We start from the raw sequence: 18,778 nt of genomic DNA, 5'->3' as shown, positions 1-18,778 counted from the left end.
TCTGTGCTGACAGCTCAGAGCCTGGAGCCTGCTTCAGATTCTGTGTCTCCTTCTCTCTCTGCCTTACCCCTGCTCATGCTCTCTCTCTCTCTTTCAAAACTAAATTTAAAAAATTTTTAAAAAACCCACAGTTCAAAATCATGCCACAACAGGGGAGCTATGGAAAAAATTATGCTAAGGTCACTCTCTTTCCCCTGCCCCACAGCCCCCGCCCCCAGCCCCAGACCTCTGCCACGACTCTGTCGTTGGTAAAATCTATTGGAAGCCTCAATGGAAAACTATTAATTTGTTCCATAAGGTCAGAGGGTGGAGATAAGATCTGGAGGGGCAAACAGAATACATCCTGTATCAAACCCCACCTGGCAGATTGCATGAAACCACATAAAATGTATAAACTCATTGGATTAGAAGTGACGTCTGTACAATATTAAATCTTCCCATCCAGGAACACAGTTATGTGTTTCCAAATCTTCCAAGTTTTTTTTAATTACATGTTAAGTGTTATGGGAATCTTCATAGAGACTCCAGACGCTCTTTATTGCGCATATTCCTAGGTAGTTTTCAGCGATGTGATTATTGTAAACAGGATCTCTTTTCCACTATTTTTACAACTGGTTATGGATGGCATATAAGCTTAAAAAATTGATTTTTTAATCAACGGTCCTGTTTGCTACAAAGTGTGCTTCTGTAAGATGAACTGGCTCATTCATGTTTGGTAACTAGAGAATGATTCAACATAATGGGGAGGTGACATTATCAAATGCTATTTTTCCCAGCATGCTGTTCTGTACCAGCTAAAGCAGCCGGCCGCGGAGGGGCGCAATCGTGTGTGCACGCCCCTTCCAGCACTTTTTCCTTTGGGGCCAGTTTGGTCCCGCTTTGTTTTGAGGCTGTTCTCTGCACAGTTCAGCCTGATCTTTGGACATCTTATCCTTGTTTCAACTGTTTCTCACACCCACCTTTTACCAAGTTCTGTCACCTTTTAATAGTAAAGCTCTTTATTTACGATACCATTTTTAAATGGGTTAAAATTTTACTATGATTGCCCCTGTTTTTGTAACTACTCGGTTACAAAGTTTCCTAGGTTTTGTGTGTCTGCCTCAATTCTGTTTTTCTCATAATCCGTATTATATCTGATGTGCAACTTTGCAAAACAGTGTTTTCAGGAATGTTTATTGTATGACAGCAGAAATGCCTATAATTACCTTTCAACGAACTCTAACCTGACTTTCATTGGGCCATATTTTTTTTTTTAGATCAGCCTCTTGGATTTATATAATAGATAATCATATCACCTATAAACAATTAAAGATTTGGCTCCTCATTTCTTATGCATCTACCTCTTGGGAATCAACTTTTTCTATTGGCTTATATTATAATTTCAGAGATACATCTGCGTGAGAAAAAAATGTTTTAACTGGGATAGAATTTAAAATGCCATTATTTGAAAAAATATAGCATACCAACAGCATTCTAAATGGCCCAGTCACTTAAGTAAAGCTTACCAACCTGCACTAAACCAAATGGTTTCACTCCAATCCCCAAATGCAGCAAAAGTGTCCCACATGCCTCGGGTGTAATAGCCGTTGAGACGTCCCAGACTTCAATTAAAATTGGAAAGCTAAGCCCGCCACTACTTATCCCAGCCAAAGTGACCCCCTCGCATGGACTGAGATGTTGACATGCACACCCAGAATGAATTGCAACAGTACGTAGACATTCACAAGTGTAGGATGACGTGGAGAATGAATTACAGATTACCAAAGATGCCAAAATATGGGTAGAAATTCCAGAATCCTGAGCTCTTTAAACATCCTAGACTTTATAATATTAAGAACATACCCTAACTAAATACGTTGAGACTCTCATTTATCTTTTCTGACAGTGTCACTCTTTATTAAGTTGGAAGTTTTTAAAGTGGAGGTAACCTAGGGCTTAAAGGAAAAATTGCACGAACTGCAGGTGTAGAGCTGAAGCTACTTTTATTGCCAAGGTTATTTAAATTGTTTGGTCCAGCTCATCTTTCCAAGCCAGGCAATGTTGTAAGTTGGTGGCTAGCCTACGGATCTGCTGAATGTAGGTCAGGTTTACAATCTGATCCAGTCAGCGATGGCAAGAAGAAAGGGGCTGGGATCATAGGATTTTCCATAGTTGAGCCAGAATCACCCAGAAGGGTCTTTGGCTATAGAGAGCTGATCATGTCTAGTATGATGACGAAGTGTGTATTTATTCTTCCAGAAACACTACGTCCATCTCGTCAGTCTGGAAAAAGTCCAAGTTATTCTAAGTGCCTAAGATTTGCACACTTCCTTCGTGTAATATAAAAGCAAATGCGACAGAAATAACACGGAGATAAGCATTTTGTTGCCAGCAGTGTGCTAATTTCAACGACTATGCTTACCCTTAGATTTTCATAATAGTGGCTGCTTATATTCAGAGAAAGTAATGAGCCTCATTATTGATTTATTTCATTGTATGTTCCATGATTACTGCAACATGTGGAAATACATCTGAATGTTTATCATCACCATAAAATACTTACCTTTATCATGCATACAGAGCTTGATAAACTAAGCACTAGATAAATATTTGTTAAATTGAATTATGTGAACACTGTCCCTAAGGCAAAATTAAATACGGGACCTTCAATATCTTAAGAAAGGAATATTGAAAATGCATAAATGCAAAAGCTTCCAGTTCCCTCAGGAACACATTAAAATTAAACTTAATAATATTTCTTCACATGGTTACAGCTCTCAAAATGTTTTCAAACAAATGAAGCTCATTCTATCAGAACCGAGTAATAGAAAAGATGTATTTGCTGAGTGACAACTATTCCCTCAACACGGAGAGACATTTTTAAAGAGTCAACAGGTATTGGCGGCAGTGTGAATATAAATTGTGCGTAAGTAGAAGCTGACTTCAGGGTTCTGAATCCTTGTGACAAAAACAGGCTTGCCTGAACAGAAAGGGGGGAGCTGAGAGAGGAACAGGTTGGAAGAAAACTTAATCCTAATGTACACCCCTTTCGAGTACAAGTTTGAATTGATAACACCTATTTGCTTCATTTTCCCTATGACCTTGTCTCCGTGTGGTAATACACATACATTTTCATCTGATAGTTTATGAGATTTACCTGACTACACAAATAGGAAAAATTAAGTATAAGCCTTATTCTGCTTCAGATGATACTAGTCAGTACTGACTAGGACTCACTTGTGGTTCGAATTTTTTAGGTTTATATACTTATTTTGAGAGAGACAGTGAAAGTGCGGGAGGGCCAGAGAGAGAGGGAGAGAAAGAGAACGCCAAGCAGCCTCCACGCTGTCAGCTGCAGAGCCCGATGTGCGGCTCGAAGCCACGAACTGTGAGATCATGACCTGAGCCGAAACCAAGAATCAGACACTTAACTGACTGAGCCACCCGGCACCCCTTAAAATTTTTTAACAGTTAGGTTTATTTGTACTAAATCAGTAAATACATAGACTTAAAGCATTAAACAGAACACAACATAAAACACAGGAATAACGGTCCTTTTTCACCTCGCAACCTAGAAAGAAAAAGTTTTAGGTAAACAAACATTTGCTGAGCACATCCAAGATTCCACAGCTCCTCACCAAAGGCACCGTGGGTGAGACCCAGGCTACGTGTAGGACACAAGCTTGTGACATTCACACAAGTACATATTGTAAAGCAAAGGGTTCTGGTGGCAAATCCTTTTGACATACCTTTTTGGTGGAGTTGATGATTGTGCTAAGCACAGAGACTAATTTCACAATCTCTTTGTTATCAGACACATTCTTATAATAGTTCCTGGTTTGCACAGGAATGGGTAAGTTTACAGATGCTATTTCAAAGGTATCTAAAACCAAAAAAAAGAGAGAGAGAGAGAAATTTATATCAACAGCATAGGGAACATGCTTTAAAAAGATGAAGGGGTAGAAATGCAAGCTGGTGCAGCCACTCTGGAAGACAGGATGGAGGTTCCTCACAAAACTAAAACTAGAACTACCCTACGACCCAGCAATTGCACTTCTAGGCATTTATCCATGGGATACAGATGTGCTGTTTCGAAGGGACACACGCACCCCCCATGTTTATAGCAGCACTATCAACAATAGCCAAAGTATGGAAAGAGCCCAAATGTCCATCGATGGATGAATGGATAAAGAAGATGTGGTATATATATACAATGGAGTATTATTCGGCAATAAAAAAGAATGAAATCTTGCCATTTGCAACTACCTGTGTGGATGGAACTGGAAGGTATTATGCTAAGTGAAATTAGAGAAAGACAAAAATCATATGACTTCACTCATATGAGGACTTTAAGAGACAAAACAAATGAACATAAGGGAAGGGAAACAAAAAGAATATGAAAACAGGGAGGGGGACAAAACAGAAGAGACTCATAAATATGGAGAACAAACTGAGGGTTGCTGGAGAGTTTGGGGGAGGGGGGATGGGCTAAATGCATAAGGGGCACTAAGGAATCTACTCCTGAAATCATTGTTGCACTATATGCTAACTAATTTGGATGTAAATTTAAAAAAATAAAAAATTAAATTAAAAAAATTAAATAAAAAAACGTTTTAATTAAAAAATTTTTGAAAATAAATAAAATAAAAAGATGAAGGGATTTCTATAAGGAAGAAATTTCTATAAAGTAAGGACCTCTGACAATCTGCTTCTCTGTAAAAAGCAATTGAAAACTTGTCAATATCAATTTTTCAGGGCTCTGGACATTACCCAAAGCTTGCAAGAATCCAAGTAGTGTTTCTTTATTTAAGAAGAAATGCTAAGGGGCGCCTGAATGGCTCAGTCAGCTGAGCATCCAACTTCAGCTCAGGTCATGATCTCGCAGTCCGTGAGTTCAAGCCCCATGTTGGGCTCTGTGCTGACAGCTCAGAGCCTGGAGCCTGCTTCGCATACTGTGTCTCCCTCTCTCTCTGCCCCTCCCCCACTATGCTCTGCCTCTCTCTCAAAAATAAATATTTAAAAAAATTTTAATTATAAAAAAAAGAAAAAATGCTAAAATCTTGGCAACCATAGTGAATTTCGAGGTGTTTTCACTTCCCTAGGTCCACTGCCCCCTCCTTGGCAATGTGTTTGCCTTGAGAAACACAGCCACAGCTTAGCATCACCCAGGAGCCAGACTGGCTTTGGAGCCCCTCAAGAAGCCCCAGAGAATTGTGACTATTTGACTCATCGTGATGTTCTCTAGAAAAGCCCCATCCAGAGTTTATCTTTATTTGACTTGACTCAGAATTCACTGAGTAAAAAAACAAAAAACAAAAACAAACAAAAACTCTATCACCAAAGCATTTATTAGAAAAAAACGAGCAGTAACAATTAACTTCACAGACGCCTGAGACAATGGTACTCGTTGAGATAAACAAGAGGTTGGCCAAAAAAATTAAAGATCTGAGGAATGAGATAGATATCTACAGAGGGTGTTGTAAAGTCGTGATCCCCTGGGGCTCTAAAAGTCATGCATATGTACAGAGCTGTGCACATGCCCAGGAAAGACCTAAAATGCCCTGATCTTTTACTTTGTCTGAACTCAGGGCCTCGCACAATCAGTAAATAAAGGCTAAGGCAGTCCTGGAAACTTCCTGAGCCTCAGGTGCTCCAGCCAACATACCATCCCCCAGGCGAAGGGTGTAAGACTTACTGGTTCGGAGGATTAAGGAAATCTCTAGGCAATCGTTAGCTGACCATGAAACTAACGAGAAACTCCAGCTGTGCACACCACAGGAAAGGCAAATTCTACAGAATTAGTCCAGGAGAGTCCATAAAGTCAATAAAGAAACAAACAGTGACAACAACAACAGACTGGGGACAAGACAGCCAGATTCTCAAAGGTGCCACATTCTATTCTTTAAAATATCACGTTTTTAACAAAAATAAGAATGGTCAGCCAGGCAAAGATACAAAATAGCAGTCCCCACACACAGGAACAACAGCAGTGAATAGAAACGCTACATGAGAAAACCCAACTATTGGAATTACTAGACAAAAATGTGTATATCAGCTGTTATAAATGTGTTCAGGGGATGATAGAAAACCCTAACTAAAGAATTAAAGAAGGGGCACCTGGGTGGCTCAGTCAGTTAAGCCTTCAATTCTTGATTTCGACTCAGGTCATGATCTTACGGACAGTTCCTGAGCTTGAGTCCCACATTGGGCTCTGCATTGACAGGGCGGAGCCTGCTTGGAATTCTCTCTCTCTCTCTCTCTCTCTCTCTCTCTCTCTCTCTCTCTCTGCTTCTCTCTCTGTCTCTCTCTCTCAAAATAAATAAATAAACTTAAAAAAAAAAGAAAGTGTGAGAATCATGTCTCACAAAATAAAGAATAGCAATAATGAAACAGAAATACAAAAGAGTTGAATGCAAATTCTGAGATTGAGGAGAACATAAATGAAATGAGAATTCACAAGAGGGGCTCAACAGATGACAGTCTCTAGAAGAAAAAAATAGTGACCTTGAAAAGAGTTTTGTTAAGACAGAAGACTAGGTTATGGATTTAAGGTATTTCTTCTTTTTTAATGTAGATGTTTAAGATTATAAATTTCCTTCCCAGTGCTATTACAACTACATTTCATAAGTTCTGGTATTTTGTGTTTTCCTTTGCTTTCATCCTAAAAGTACTTCCCAATTTCCTTTGTGAGTTCTTTTTGGCTCATTGGTTATTTCAGAGTGTGTTATTTAATTTTTATGTATTTGGGAATTTCCCAAATCTCCTGTAACTGATTTTTACAATACGGTGGAAGAATGTACTTTGCATTATTTGAATCCTTTCAAATTTCATTTCAATACTCTGTAATTCAGCACAATGCCTATAAAAATCACAGCTGCCTTTTTCTGTAGAAATTCACAAGCTGATTCTAAAATTCATATGGAAATACTAGGGACCCAGAATAGTCATCAACAACCTTGAAAAAGGAAAATGTTGGAAGATTCGTTTTCCAACTTCAAAACTTACTTCAAAGCTTCAGTAACCAAGACAGGGTGGTGCAGAAGATCAATGAAATAAAACCAAGGGTGAAAAAATAAATGCTTACTTTTACATTTATGGTCAATTGATTCTTAACAAAGGTCCCAAGAAAATGCAGCTGGGAAAAAACAGTCTTTTCAATAAATGGTACTGTCACAAGTGAATATCCACAGGCAAAAAAATGAATTTGAAATCCTATTTCACTCAAAATGGATCACAGGCCGAAATATAACAGTTAAAACTATAAAATATGTTAAAAAAATAAAAAACATAGCAGTAAACCTTCATGACCTTAGGTGAAGCAACAGTTTCTTTTCTTCTTTTTTTTTTTTCTTTTCTTTTAAGATTTTATTTTTAACCAATCTCTGTACCTAACATGGGGCTCAAACTCATTACCCCAGAGATCAAGAATCACATGCTCCGCCAACTGAACCAGGCAGGTGCCCCACAACTGCTTCTTCTTCTTTTTTTTTTTTAATGTTTTTATTTATTTTTGAGAGAGAGTGAGAATGTAAGCAGAGGAGGTGCAGAGAGAGAGGGAGACATAGAATCTGAAGCAGGCTCCAGGCTTTGAGCTGTCAGCACAGAGCCCAACGTGGGGCTCGAACCCACAGACTGCAAGATCATGACCTTAGCTAAAGTAGGAGGCTTCACTCACTGAGCCAACTAGGCGCCCCTGTTTCTTTTTTTCTCTTAAGTTTATTTATTTTGAGAGAGAGAGAGTACGAGTGAGGGAGGGGCAGAGAGAGACAGGGAGAGAGAGAATCCCAACCTCTGTCAGCGGGGAGCCCAAAACAGGGCATTGGATGCTTAACAGACTGAGCCACCCAGGCACCCCACCCCCCACAACCCTTTTTTAAATATAAAATCAAAAGCACCAAAAAAAAAAAAAAAGCAGCTAAATTGGACTTAATCAAAATTAAAACATCTATACTTTCAAAGATACCATTAAGAAAGTGAAAGACAGCCCACAGAATGGAGAAAATATTTGCAAATTATCTGATCTTGTATTGAGGTAAATAACTGTTACAACTCACCAATGAAAAGACAAATAATCCAATATTTTAAAACATGGGCAAAACATCTGAATAGACATTTCTCCCAACAAGATATACAAATGGCCAAAAACCACGTAAGATGCTCAACATCATTAGTCATTAGGGGAGGGCAAATCTAACCCCCAGTGAGGTGCCACTTTACCCCTGCGAGAATGGCTACCACCAAAGCAGACAAGGGCTGGTGAGGGTGCAGGGGGCTTTTGCGGAAGCCTGACACACCGCTGGTGGGGGTGGAAAATGGCACGGCTGCTCTGGAAAACAGTTTGGCACGTCCTCAGAATGTTACACATGAAGTTACCCTGCGGACTCAGCCATGCCACTCCTCGGTACAGACCCAACGGAAAGGAAAACAAAACATGTCTGTACAAAAACTTTACGCAGATGTTCACAGCAGTATTATGCATAAGTGTCCAAAAGCAGAAATAACCCAAATGCTCAACTAACGGATGCATCAGGAAAATGTGGCATGTCCATACAATGGAATATGACTCAGCAATAAAAAGAAATGAAGTACTGACATTTTGCTACCACATGAACCTTGAAAATACCATGCAAGGGGCACCTGGGTGGCTCAGTCAGTTAAGTGTCTGACTTCGGCTCAGGTCATGATCTCAAGGTTTGTGGGTTCGAGCCCCGCGTCGGGCTCTGTGCTGACAGCTCAGAGCCTGGAGCCTGCTTCGGATTCTGTGTCTGACCCTCTCTCTCTGTTCATCCCCCCTGCTTTTGCTCTTTCTCTCTCTCAAAATAATAAATAAACATTAAAAAAATTTTTTTTAAGAAAAAGAAAGTGTTATGCTAAATAAAGGAAGTCACAAAAGACCATGTACAGTATGATTCCTTTTATATCAAATGTCCAGAGTAAGCAAATCCATAAAGACAAAGTAGGTCAGTGGTTCCCAGGGACTGGGGGGAGGGGGATGGGGAGTGATAAAAATGATCTAAAATTAAATAGTGGGTGATGGGCATACAACTCTGTGAATATACTAAAACCACCAAATTGTACACATTAAAAGGATAAATTCTTAAATAAATAAAGGACACATTTTATGTAAGTTATATCTCAAAGCTGTTATTTTTTTCTCATGCAGCTTATTTTTTTAATTCGTTTGTCATGACAAACACATACAGGCAACTTTTCATTAAACATTTTTTCTTCTCCATTTTAGACATAATTCATGACTGAGCATATTCTGAGTTTAGAAAATTCTGTATTTTAGACTATTTTAGGAAGTAAAGCAATGTTTCCAAATAATATAAAAACTGAAATTAACACAATAACATACGCTTTTTTTTTTAGCTTCAATAAATACTATTGTAAGTTGTGGACAACATTGTTCTGAGCTATCTTTCTCTTTCTCAGTGACAGACTATCTCAAAGAGGTACCTGTTTCGGTTTCTTATGATGGTTAGCTGATTTACCATGCAGGAATATAAATAATAATTGAAAATTACATGGCGTCTCCCTTTTGCAGGGTTGCTGTAGAAAGAGTTTGCAGGACTAAAGACAACATTTAATATCGTTAGCAACTGGATATCATATGTTCTCTAATTTTACAGAGTATAAATGAAAACCATGAGACATACGGCAAAAATCACAACACATTAGCACAACAGGACACATACTGGGTTAAAATACAAACTATCTCTTAAATGTCAGAAAATATTCATTGCAATGATGACAAGTTTCTCTTTAAACTGTGAGACTAAAGTCTTCCTTGTCCCCCTGTTCTTTTCATTACCAGGGACCAGAAATCAGTGAGGCAGCCATATCTGTGATATATACACTAAATATATACCATTTATAATGGCGATATTAAAATACATGGACCTTCATATTATACTAACTTAAAACTGGCTCATAGATTTATATTCCAATCAACACTGATTTAAGAATTGCACGGAGGGAAAATACATTTTAGCTCCATCAATGTTGGTTTTCAATGACTGGTTAAAAAGGACTAAAGGAACATTTACCTTGAGGTTCATTTTCTCCAATTTCAGCATCAGAATCACTGTCTTCATTATTCTGCAAAGCAGCCATTGTTCTTTCCTGCATCTTTTTCTACAAAGTGAAAGGATATTCTTCAGCTCAGCCCCATCCATAACAGAAGAATCTTCCATATGAAATGATTCCTTCACCCACACCCACCTTAGACAACAGCTCACTGCTCCACTGTCTAATGCCCTTGGTGACATTGACGATGCACTCCACAGCTTTGTTCAGCGTCTGCTGTATGTCTTCCAGGGCAGGGGCCATGGCAATGTTGGGAATGGCCAGAGTGATGTCCGCCCGGAAAATGGGCAGACTGTTCTGCTTCCTCTTCGATGTACTGTTACTGTCTGAGTTAACACAAAAGAGGGAAGCCTTACTATTTTTTATTTAAAATGGGTTTTATTTCATTTTAAGCTGGAAAAACTAAAGCACCTAGAACAATACATAATAGATATATATAATCAGACAAATATTTGGTAGATGAATGAACACTAACTCGTTTTATCCAACATAACAATAGTTCAGTGGGACTGACGCATTTTCTACTGATGCAAGCCACTGGTGCCCCCTCCATAACGGACACCCACTATGTGGGATCAGGCTTAAATATGTAAACTGTCAGCCAAAATACTGAGAAGGATGCTGTTCACATACCACCATGCCACCAAATTAAATGTTAAATGGAGAATAAGGAAGCAAGGCATGAAGAACAAGAATAACTATCAGAATAAGGCAAAGTCAGAGCACATAACCAGTTGGGAAAATTTCAAATAAAACACCTTTCTACCACAGTGTGTATAATCCAAACTGGGAGCAGTGAAAGAGTGGAGAAGAAATAAGGTGTAACTCACCATTTATAACTAAGGGGCTTTTAAAGTTGCATGTAGGTGTAAGTATCAGTATAGCATAGATATATAAATGTGGGGGTGTGTGTGTGCATGTGTGTCTGTAACTTTATATAGTTGGAAATACCTGCAATATATACAGTTGGAAACACAGGTGATTTAATATTCAGCATATCAACCAACGCTTGATAAGTTCTAATAATACCCTGGTGTTAAATAAAAGGATTATCTTCCCTTCCAAAGTGAAATAAAGCATAATAAACCATGCTACCAATCAAAAAATCCCTTCAATGTATCCACTGTTACTCATCTACTTTTAATTATTAAAGATGCTTCCCCTTAAATGCCAATATTCAAAATAAATAAAAAGGGTTTATTGCCCTATTATTTTTCTATTCTAATTAATATTTTATTTTAATTTTTAATTTAAAATGCAATTGCAGAATGTCTCTATATTTGATGGATTTTTGTGGCTCATCTGGGAATACAACATGTGTTTCTGAACTGTGCTGAGGACAGGATAATTGTATTAAGAATGAGCAAACTAGCTGGAAAGTAGCAAATTGACCCAAAAATAGTAAAAACATTTTCTGTTTTGGAAAGTATGGATTAATAAGACCTACTTCACAGAATTATTGGCATAATCAAAGTTCATAAAGTATAAACTTACACGGAGGCTGTTAGTAAATGGTAATTTACTTTTTTAATTTTTTTTAATTTTTTAATTATTTATAATTTATATTTATAAAAAATAATTTATATATTTATTTATTTATTATATATAATTTTATATATTTATATATAATATATATTTATTATATAATATATAATAATTATATATAATTTATATAAAAATTTATATATTATAATTTATATTTATTTTAAAAAAGTAATTTTTTTAAATTATTTACAAATAGCAGGAATATACACACACACAAGCGGCAACCATGCCTGACCCGCCAGTAGGCAAGCTGTGCAGAATTATTATTTTTTTTTTTTTAATTTTTTTTTTTTCAACGTTTATTTATTTTTTTGGGGACAGAGAGAGACAGAGCATGAACGGGGGAGGGGCAGAGAGAGAGGGAGACACAGAATCGGAAACAGGCTCCAGGCTCTGAGCCATCAGCTCAGAGCCCGACGCGGGGCTCGAACTCACGGACCGCGAGATCGTGACCTGGCTGAAGTCGGACGCTTAACCGACTGTGCCACCCAGGCGCCCCAAGCTGTGCAGAATTATTACCCCGGAAGTTCACCATGTTGCAGGAATGAATGCGCTTGCGGATGGCCTCCAGTGCGTTTCTTGTAACTTTCAGAAGCGCATCCGTGTTTAGATGGTTAAAATGGGAGAGTAACCCGCAGGCTTCCTCTTCTAATATCTCAGTCTCCTTCTTCTTTCTCAGGATTGTCGCCAAAGGCAAGAGGCCTGCCGGGGCCTTGAGGGATGACGTCAAGGTGTCGGAATTTCCTTCTCTCTTTGCTGTTACAAGATGAGAAGATGGAGGGAGATGGAAAGAAAGAGAACCATCTATCGCAATTGAAGAGATAAGATAAATTACGTGCAAGTTTAATCATACTTAGACGTCAGATTTCCCAGAAAGTGAGGAAGAGGAAATTGGGGTACCACATGGCTTATTGGAGGCCTCTCTGCTCCACAGTGTGAGGAAACAGGAAGAGAGGCCTGAGCTATGGCTGAAAAAGCAAGACGGGGCCTCAGGGACCTGGGTTCTGATGCTCTCTCTTCTAGCAACAGCCATAAAGCCTCGGAGGAATCACTTTCCTTCTCTGCCTGTCAGTGTCCTCATCCCCACGAAACGTTTGCTTTAGGATAGACAGAGATCCTCTAATGGGAATTCCAATCCGTCATCCATCCTACTGTACTGACAAGGTACATGCTTGTAGAATTTCACAAAAAAAATAATGGGACTAATGACAATAGGCTCAGAATCATAACTTCAGATTTATAAATGTCCTTATAAAATTGGGGGAGTGTTTACAGAAGTGTGAAAGTAACTGATACATAGCAAATGAAATTTTAGTTTTCAGTAATGCCCTTGGACAAGTAAGACCCTCCCATTACCCCATCTCTTACCTGAACTTCCATTTTTTGAATCAGCACTATTTACATTAGATACTTTGTCACTTTCTTCTTTGGACAGAACTTCCACATCCAGCAACATATTTATTAGTTCATTCACTGCTTCCTCCACTAATGAGCTTTTAAAATTTAGTATCTGAGCACCATTTACACAAAGGTCCTACCAAAAAAAAAAAAAGAAGAAGAAGAAGAAAAAAAACAGTGTCATATTTGTTTATCTAGTTCTTTTTTTTCTAATGTTTATTTATTTTTTGTTTTTTGAGAAAGAGAGAGTGTGAGCAGGAGAGGAGCAGAGAGAGAGGGAGACAGACTCCAAAGTAGGCTCCAGGCTCTGAGCTGTCAGCACAGAGCCCAACACGGGGCTCAAACTCACAAACCATGAGATCATGATCTGAGCTGAAGTTGGACACTAAACCAACTGAGCCACCCAGGCACCCCTGTCTATCTAACTCTTAAGACCATATCAGTACCAGTAGTAATGCCATAGATTTAGCCTCTAGATTGGATTTTGGCCTCCAATAATGCAGGGCCACACCCCTCACATTAATCCTGGCAGGCATGTAAAAGAATGCATTAAAGATAAGAAGCCAACTTGATCAGCTCAGGTAGACCAAAATTATACTTACTTCTCCAACAGTAAAGAAAATACCTCCAAATGCTTATCATCAGCCTCTCTGTCCATGAAGCTTCCTTTATTTCACATCAATCTGCTCTAGTCAGCCTTCTTTCTCTCCTCACCTTTGACAACAAGCCATAGTCAGCCCCTAATTAATTTCAGATATTCCACTCCCCTCTCGTGAGATTCCATGTTTCTCAAGAAGGAGATTTAACAAATATAAACTAATAATGATTGGGGCACTATGATCAGTTCTGTAGGGTGATAGATACAGATAGATAGATGATAGATAGATAGATAGATAGATAGATAGATAGATAGATAGAGACAGATGATGTAGACAGTCAGCAATTTACCACCTAGTTGGACAATAAGTCCATGCAATAATAGACCCTGTTAGTTGGTCACAGTCTCTGGTTCCTTTCCAAGGCCCACCATTACTCATCTTGAAACTCTTCTAATGTGCTCATGGACCATCTACTCCAAACGTCAGCTTCACGGCTCATTTACCTCCTCATCACCAATGACCTTCACCTCCACTCTGCTGCTGCAGGGCACATGGCATTTTGATACCATTTACATAGGAACATTCTGATGTGTCCTGAAATAAACTATTAAACTTCTTTATCATCAAATAAAGCATAAAATAAGAACTTCACTCCCAACTCACAACTTCACCCAACTACCAATCTCTATCCCTAGCCTTGAGACAATTATGAAAAAGAGGCAGGTCGGAGATTGGGTAAGGGATGAGATAGAGTTAGTACCATCTAGTAACAAGTAGAGACTCCAGCACCAAAATTCCTGGGTTCAGATCCTAGTTCTGGGAAATCTTTGACTCCCAATCTGAAAATTAAGTGGTGATTATCGTAGAACCTACCTTATGTTATTGGGAATATTCCATAAGCTAATGTATGTAAAATACTAGAATAGTGCCTGGCACAAAGTAAATACTCAGGAAGTGTTTGTTTTTATTACTGGTCAGCAAAGCACACATAACCACAGGACCTACATTTGCCAAACTTGCTAATCTCATTCCATATAAATGAGCTCCTTATTTTCTGAGAGAGCACTAATATTTTTTAGAGTCTGTATCCTAAATCCTTTCACTGTACACACCCTTTCCTAATGACTTGCTTTCTCACTTCAACCATTCTTTCATCAATATCCTTACCTCCATCACTCCCTCAGCCTTCCACTGCCCCAGCCCGGAGAAGCCCAACCCACATGAACCAGGTAACCAACCCTTTCCACTTGCATAGACAAGTCAAGGCAACGCACGTACTTGCCACTGGGAATGTGGTCCCCAAATTCAGTCAGGCCCCTAATGCTACCCAGAATCATTCTACAGGACTACAGTCACATTCTTCTACCAGGCCCCATAATAGCTGTATCCTCAAATCTTTACACCGTCCTCTTCCATATACTCAGCCAGTGACCTTGATTTTTACAGCACAAAGCAAATAAAGGCCAAGAGGTGGGGACTCACCCAAATCCCTGACCCCATGCCCTCACCCAGAAGATAAACTGGCCTCTATCATTAACCCCTTATCCTTTTTCAGTGAATGCGGTATGTCCCCTTCTGTTTAAGAATAACCACACAACGTGAGTTCTAAATCACAGACTCCCCTGCTTCCCAGACACATACTTACTAGCCATTCCCTTTCTCCTTCCCCCTCAGCATAAGAACATACTCGGTGAACTTTAACGCAACATCTTCCTCCAGCTGCCATAACAAGTTTCTGCCTCAGGGCATTTATTGTTCCCTCTGCCTGGAATTCTCTTCCCCAAAGTTATTCCCAAGGCTTTCTCCCTCATTTCCTCTGCTCAAATGTAATAGCAGAAGTCATCCCTGTCCATCAACATAAATCACAACTGTCTATCAGATACTCCTTTTCTTCATTACCCTCTTAGTTTTTTTCCACTGAGCTTATCACCTCCTAACTTGTTGGGTTACTGGCTTTTTTGTTTATTTGCTCTTCTGAATCCTGAACTTGAAAACGGGCTCCATGAAGGCAGGGATTTCATCTGTCTTGCTCATTGCTGTATCCCCAAGTCAATAAATTCTGGGGCGTCTGGGTGGCTCAGCTGGTTAAGCCTCCGACTCTTGGTTTCGGCTCAGGCCATGATCTTACAGTTTTTGGAATCGAGCCGTGTGTTGGGCTCTGTGCTGACAGCATGGAGCCTGCCTGGGATTCTCTCTCTCCCCGTCTCTCTGTCCCTCCCTCACTCGTGAGCATGCACGCGTTCTCTCTCTCTCACTCTCTCTCAAAATAAATAAACTTTTTTAGAAAAGCAAACAAATTCAAGAGAAAGCATTCACTTAATTGGTAATCACTCATTTTGGTAAATGCAAATTAAGATTAGGTTCTATGATTCTGCTACTTAAAATGAAATGAATAAGTTATAATAATTTCAAATTATTTATTTCAATAAATTTATTATATTTTATTTATAATAAATGTGTTGTTTTATTATATAACTTATAATAAAATCTCTGTTATAATTTATTACTATTATTATAAAACAGTATCTGTTGAAAGATAGTGAAATTGGTACCATTACGTTGCCGATGGCATTGGAAGCTGATGCCATCCTTTTGAAAAGCAAGTTGGCTACAAATATTAAGAGCTATTAAATGAAGCCACATTCTTTGATGCAATAATTTTGCTTTGAAGAAAGAAATAGTCCTAAAGGGGAAAACATGATACATATAAATATATTCATTGCAGCTCTTGGCAAAATAGCAAAACTTTGGAAACCACCCAAATGTCCAGCAACAGGGAATGAGTAAGTAAATTAAGGTACATGAACTCAATAGAATATTTTGAAGGCATCATTAAAATGGTGGCTATAAAAGCCACATAGCAACATGAAAAATAGTTCTTGAAAAAATGTTAAGTGGGAAAGAAAAACACTATTCAAAATCTGCCGGAGGGGCACCTGGCTGGCTCAGTCGTTGGAACATGCGACTCTTGATCTCAGGGTTGTGAGTTCGAGCCCCATGTTGGGTATAAAGATTACTTTAAAAAACTATTTTTTTTTTAATCAAAATATGAGGCACCTGGGTGGCTCAGTTAGCTAAGTGTCTGACCCTTGATTTCAGCTCAGATAATGAATCACACTTTGCGAGTTCGAGCCCTGTGTCAGGCTCTGCACTAACAATGTGGAGTCTGCTTGGGATTCTCTTTCTGCCTCTCCCCTGCTTGTGTGCTCTCTCTGTCTAAATAAATTTTTTAAAAATAAATAAATAGATAATAAAAAACAAATCAAAATCTGCTGCACGTGTAGCAGGGGATCACAACTTTACTGAGAGGCATATAAAATAGTCCATATACCCAAACTGTAACAAGCATGGTCTAAATGATTAAAAAAAAAAAAAAAAAAAAAGTTTTTTTCCCATTTTTTTTTTCTTTTTTTTTTTTTTTTTTTTCTTAAATTTTTTTTCAACGTTTATTTTATTTTTGGGACAGAGAGAGACAGAGCATGAACGGGGGAGGGGCAGAGAGAGAGGGAGACACAGAATCGGAAACAGGCTCCAGGCTCTGAGCCATCAGCCCAGAGCCCGACGCGGGGCTCGAACTCACGGACCGCGAGATCGTGACCTGGCTGAAGTCGGACGCTCAACCGACTGCGCCACCCAGGCGCCCCTTTTTTCCCATTTTTAAAAGCTTGTGCTTACATTTAAAAGAAAAGTATTTTTATAGAATAATCCTAAGAATAGGGGTAACATTAAAACCATGAAGCTAAGTGATTTCTCAGAGGGCAAGAGCATGACAAATGAGCAGGGGCACGCGGGCAGGGGGAGTTTGGGGTCTAGACACAGCTGGTGAGTCTGAGAGAAGGAAGAAATAGGAATTTCTAAAATGCAGACATTTAATTTTGGTTATCTAGTAGTAATCTAATGTAAACTGAAGATTACCACATATGCAGAAAAGGTAACATGTGTTACCGGGACGGGACTGAGACTACTATTCTGCTTGGGACATTGGTCTTTGGCTGGTGTCTGGGGGCCTGGATTTGGGGAAGGTTCCCACGGCTCCCCAGCTGGTAAGACTGGCTCACTGCGCCTACACAGCCTGTGCAAACAGTGTGGTTTATGCTGCATACCTGTTTTCCTTCTGGATACCTGGGATTTTGGTCCATGCTAGGCAGACGGTGCCTATGTGACCACACCCAATAAAAAGCTTGGGCACTGAGTTTCTCATGGACTTCCCTGAGCAGAAATGTTGCAAACAGGTTGCTGCATTTTTGTTGCTAGAGAGAGAGTAAGCTCTGTGTGGCCCCTCATGAGAGTGAGAGAGCATAAGGAATGCACACACGCATTCCTCCAACCCCCCACCACCTCGTTTCCCTATGGCCTGGGTGTCTTTACTATATCACTCTAGTAAGCCTCAGTCTTTAGTGCAAGTAGGTGCTGACTTCCAGGAGTCTTTCTTACCAATCTTCCATTCTTTTTTGGTTTTTTTAAGTTTATTTATTTTGAGAGAGACAGACAGAGAGTGGGGAGGGGCAGAGAGAGAGAGCAGGGGACAGAAGATCTGAAGGGTGCTCCGTGCTGACAGCAGCGAGCCCAATGGAGGGCTCAAACCCATGAACTGTGAGATCGTGACCCGAGCCGAAGTCTGACACTCAACCAACTGAGCCGTTCAGACATCCCTTAATCGGCCATTCTTATAAATCATCCTTCTAGTGGAGGTGGTCTTGAGGACTCCTGACATACCATATCAAAATCATCACTGATGAATTCTTATAATCAGGATGCCCATGGATGCCAAAGTCTCATTTCCAAAGGGCCAATTCATGGAACACTGTTTGTAGGATCTTAATCCTGGTATAAGGAAGAAAGTGTTCCATTTGGGGAAAAAAAAAAAAAAAAAAAAAAGTGTAAGAAATAATGGGTCAAAGCAAGTTACAAAGGCTCTCCCAGAAGACCTTCTGAAAGCTGTTATTTGAATATGTTAATGAGTGAAGAAGCTGCCAGGGTAACTGGGGGAACGGTCCTTACCCTGAGCAATCTGCACCCAGACCCAGCTTTCCCGGTTTCCTGGCAGTGACTCTGGAACTGTGTACCATTGGACACCTGTTTGGGAAGCAGTGCTCCACAGAAATGTTTAAGGAAGAAATTCTGCCCTGAAGATATTTAAAACAATCGCCTTATTAATTAGCACTAGC

The 18,778-nt window shown here is 39.3% G+C and overlaps 1 protein-coding gene across 1 annotated transcript in view; it reads right to left on the bottom strand.

Moving 5' to 3' along the window:
• Positions 1 to 18,778, bottom strand: part of DNAH5 (dynein axonemal heavy chain 5) — a 286,976-nt gene that overhangs the window by 168,800 nt on the left and 99,398 nt on the right. The window contains 5 exon segments of the mRNA XM_045441848.1: positions 3,729 to 3,862; positions 10,029 to 10,116; positions 10,204 to 10,394; positions 12,133 to 12,369; positions 12,982 to 13,147. Of these exon segments, the coding sequence (XP_045297804.1) occupies positions 3,729 to 3,862; positions 10,029 to 10,116; positions 10,204 to 10,394; positions 12,133 to 12,369; positions 12,982 to 13,147 (816 nt within the window).

Source organism: Leopardus geoffroyi, chromosome A1 (genome assembly GCF_018350155.1).
Source record: "Leopardus geoffroyi isolate Oge1 chromosome A1, O.geoffroyi_Oge1_pat1.0, whole genome shotgun sequence".
NCBI lineage: Eukaryota > Metazoa > Chordata > Mammalia > Carnivora > Felidae > Leopardus > Leopardus geoffroyi.
This window is presented reverse-complemented; position numbering and strand designations above follow the sequence as displayed.